The sequence below is a fragment of the Coniophora puteana genome, assembly GCF_000271625.1.
Source record: "Coniophora puteana RWD-64-598 SS2 unplaced genomic scaffold CONPUscaffold_91, whole genome shotgun sequence".
Taxonomy (NCBI): domain Eukaryota; kingdom Fungi; phylum Basidiomycota; class Agaricomycetes; order Boletales; family Coniophoraceae; genus Coniophora; species Coniophora puteana.
Window position 1 is genome coordinate 609 of NW_006913143.1, and position 2,897 is coordinate 3,505.

The 2,897-nt window shown below is 46.1% G+C and overlaps 1 protein-coding gene across 1 annotated transcript; it reads left to right on the forward strand.

Moving 5' to 3' along the window:
- Positions 1 to 1,782: 1,782 nt before the first annotated feature.
- Positions 1,783 to 2,285, forward strand: CONPUDRAFT_160685 (uncharacterized protein; the record flags this gene model as incomplete). Its single annotated transcript, XM_007777819.1, has 2 exons — positions 1,783 to 1,877; positions 2,156 to 2,285. 2 exons carry the CDS (start codon positions 1,783 to 1,785, stop codon positions 2,283 to 2,285), a joined length of 225 nt encoding a protein of 74 aa, XP_007776009.1.
- Between the last annotated feature and the right edge of the window lie 612 nt (positions 2,286 to 2,897).

Genomic DNA, 2,897 nt, shown 5'->3' on the forward strand with positions numbered 1-2,897 from the left:
AGAAATGTATTGGTGGACTGTGAGTTGAACAGGTGAGCTGTGAGGCGCATGGGTGAACCAAGGTATTATTGAATCCCTCAGCACAAAGGCTTTCACTGAGCAATCTTCCGCCAGATGTTTGACTGATAACTGCTTATTACAATATTAGCTCTATTATGTCTACAAAGTTCTGTTGAAAGCCCTGCCATGTCTTGCATTAATCTCAAGGTAATTTTGTTCGTGACACAATGGATGCTTTCTATAATTTCTTTCAGCATTGCACCCAATCTGAGAGCTTGAAATCAAGTGGGTATATATGTGTTTATGCGAGGACCACTGGTCAGTCACCCAGGTAATGATCCAAGCAATAAAGTGTGCAGATTGCATGGGGAGTATCGTGATAATCTGGGTGTTCAAACAAAACCCGGTGGCAAGAATGAGTGATGTGCCAGGAAATGAATCGGGGAGCTTGGAAGAGTACACATGACACGGGTAACATATCAATAGAGTTGAGCAGTACGGGTGTCCCAGGGTAGCATTTTTTACAGGTGGTAGTCTACATATAAGATATGGGTTATTTCGTTGCCAGTGCTTTGAGCTCTTTGTGTCCCGTGGCTGCCCATGGGTCCTGCACCTAGTATAATTAGAAGGCGGTCGAGACAAAGCTGATATGTGATTGGTTAGACAAAATTTACATCTGATTGGCTGTCGTCCAAGTCGCGCCCCGGCTATCCTGGGCTGTCCTCTTTCGCACTTTTTTCTCACAGCTTGCTGCCGCGTCTCTCGCGGGTCGTGCTTCACCTTCAGTAGTGCTCCGTTAGTGCTCTGTTCTCCGTTATGATGTGTAGCAATCTAATTATAGTATGAGTATTATAGTATGTGTATAGGTGAGCAGAATATATGTGGTTAATTTTGTAGGTACACTTGCATTCAATCTGTGTCCTGCATGTATAAATCAATGGTCTACAAATTTCTGGAGCATATAACAAGCGAAAATCTCAATTAATCTTGAATATAATCTAAGGTCTTAGCATTTGGGATACACAGGTAGTGAAAATGCACAGGTGAACTAACATTTACACAGAAAAACTGAGAGATGCACGGATGGACTGAGATTTGTACGGGTAAGTTAAGAGACCCATAGGTGTGCAAATGAGTCCCCAAGCTTGCCTGATCACAAATATCTTGGCTGGACAATATTCCACTGGAAAATTACTTGATAACTACTTATTATTACACATAGTTTGATTAACTACGTTTACAAAATTTTGTTGAAAGCTTTTCTGTCCTGTGGCTGTCCACGGGTCATGCAACTAGTATATATATAAATATCGGTATAGCTCAACATCTGACGTCCTCCCTGTCGGAGCGAAGCGATGACATGCCTTGTACATATTATTTATGCTGCGTGGCCTGCAGCAATTGCCTCGTCTCGGCCTGATATGAAGTCGCTGTCCAAGAGAAGAACAGTAGTACACAAGTACTTCTTGAGTTTGCCTTAGTAGACGGCGAAGTTTTTCTAGACTGAAATGTATAGTCGGCTACGCAATGATCGGCGTCAAGCCTACAAGCCTCCTAAGGGGTGACCATCGATGTGGGCGGGGACCAACGATGGCGCCTAACGTCTCCGATAGCTCAGTGTGATTTATTTGGTACTTTAAGCTTTACATATAAGAGATAGGTGACTTCCATTACAGAGCTCTTTTATTCCCGTGGCTGTTCACGGGTCCTGAACCTAGTCAGTTTATACTATACATCGCACACAGGTGACTCAGGACTGTGGGCCCTCCCGACGGCCATTTCATGCCAGGAGAGCTTCTGCCAGGAGATAATCTGCTCGGAGGCCACGATCTGACAGATGATCGCCCCTCTCACCTACGCCATCGTGGGCCGATCCAGTAAGCCTCTCAGCGGCCGAAAAGCTCGCAGTATACTTCTGGGGGCGCCCCCGACAGATGACCGATGACCATCCATCTTACTTAACCTTTGGTGGGCCGATCTGATGGGCGTCCCGTCGACTGGAAAGTGCTCACAGTATAGCATCAATGCATATAATGTCCACCCGACAAATTACCGTTGATCCCATTCAAGTCATGATGGGCCGATCCGATGGGCCTCCCAGCAGTCGAAAAGTGCTTGTGGTATACTGTGAGCATATTTATTGTATCCTACGCAGGATAGCATTGTGCGACGCTGGGCCCACTCGATGGCCCCGGTCTGCAGAGAGGGCGTCTACATGGGGCCCATCCAATATGTGGGCATCCCAATGCCCTGATCCAACGGAGGCCCACCCGGTCGGCCCTTAGGCCTTAGGGGTCGAGCAATACTTGTAGCATGGTAATAATGTATTTATTACATCTAACGCACACGAACAGTGCCATACGCCGGTAGTGTTGCCGCGGTTCGGGCGGCCAACGGTTTGGAACCATGAACCGAACCAAGAATGCCCTCGGTCCCGTCAGAGTTGTTTTCTAGGGACAGGCAGTTCCCCGAACCTAGTTTTGGTTCCTAGACTGGTTCGAACCCCGTAATAAGGACAACAAAATCTATAATGAATTTGTAGTAGAATTATACTAATGTCACGACTGTGGTCCCGAGCACAATGAATGTTCATCAGGTGCAAAAGTGCTATTTACAAGAGAAATTCACCTTCAATAGTCCTTGTATTAAGAGAACCTGCGTAATTCAACATAAATGGTACTGTCTGACATTGTTTTGTCTGGGATATCCCTGAAGATGCATCTTGAACATGACATAGTCGACACGCAGACCCAAAGATGCAGCAGTGGGCTGCCTGGGTCAGTAGAGAAGGCCGAGGGTTGACTACAATTACGTCAATAAAATTATAAGCGAAATCAAAGCCAAAAGGTTTCCATAGCGTCTTGGCTCCCAGGGGTTCCAAACCGAGAACTAACCCT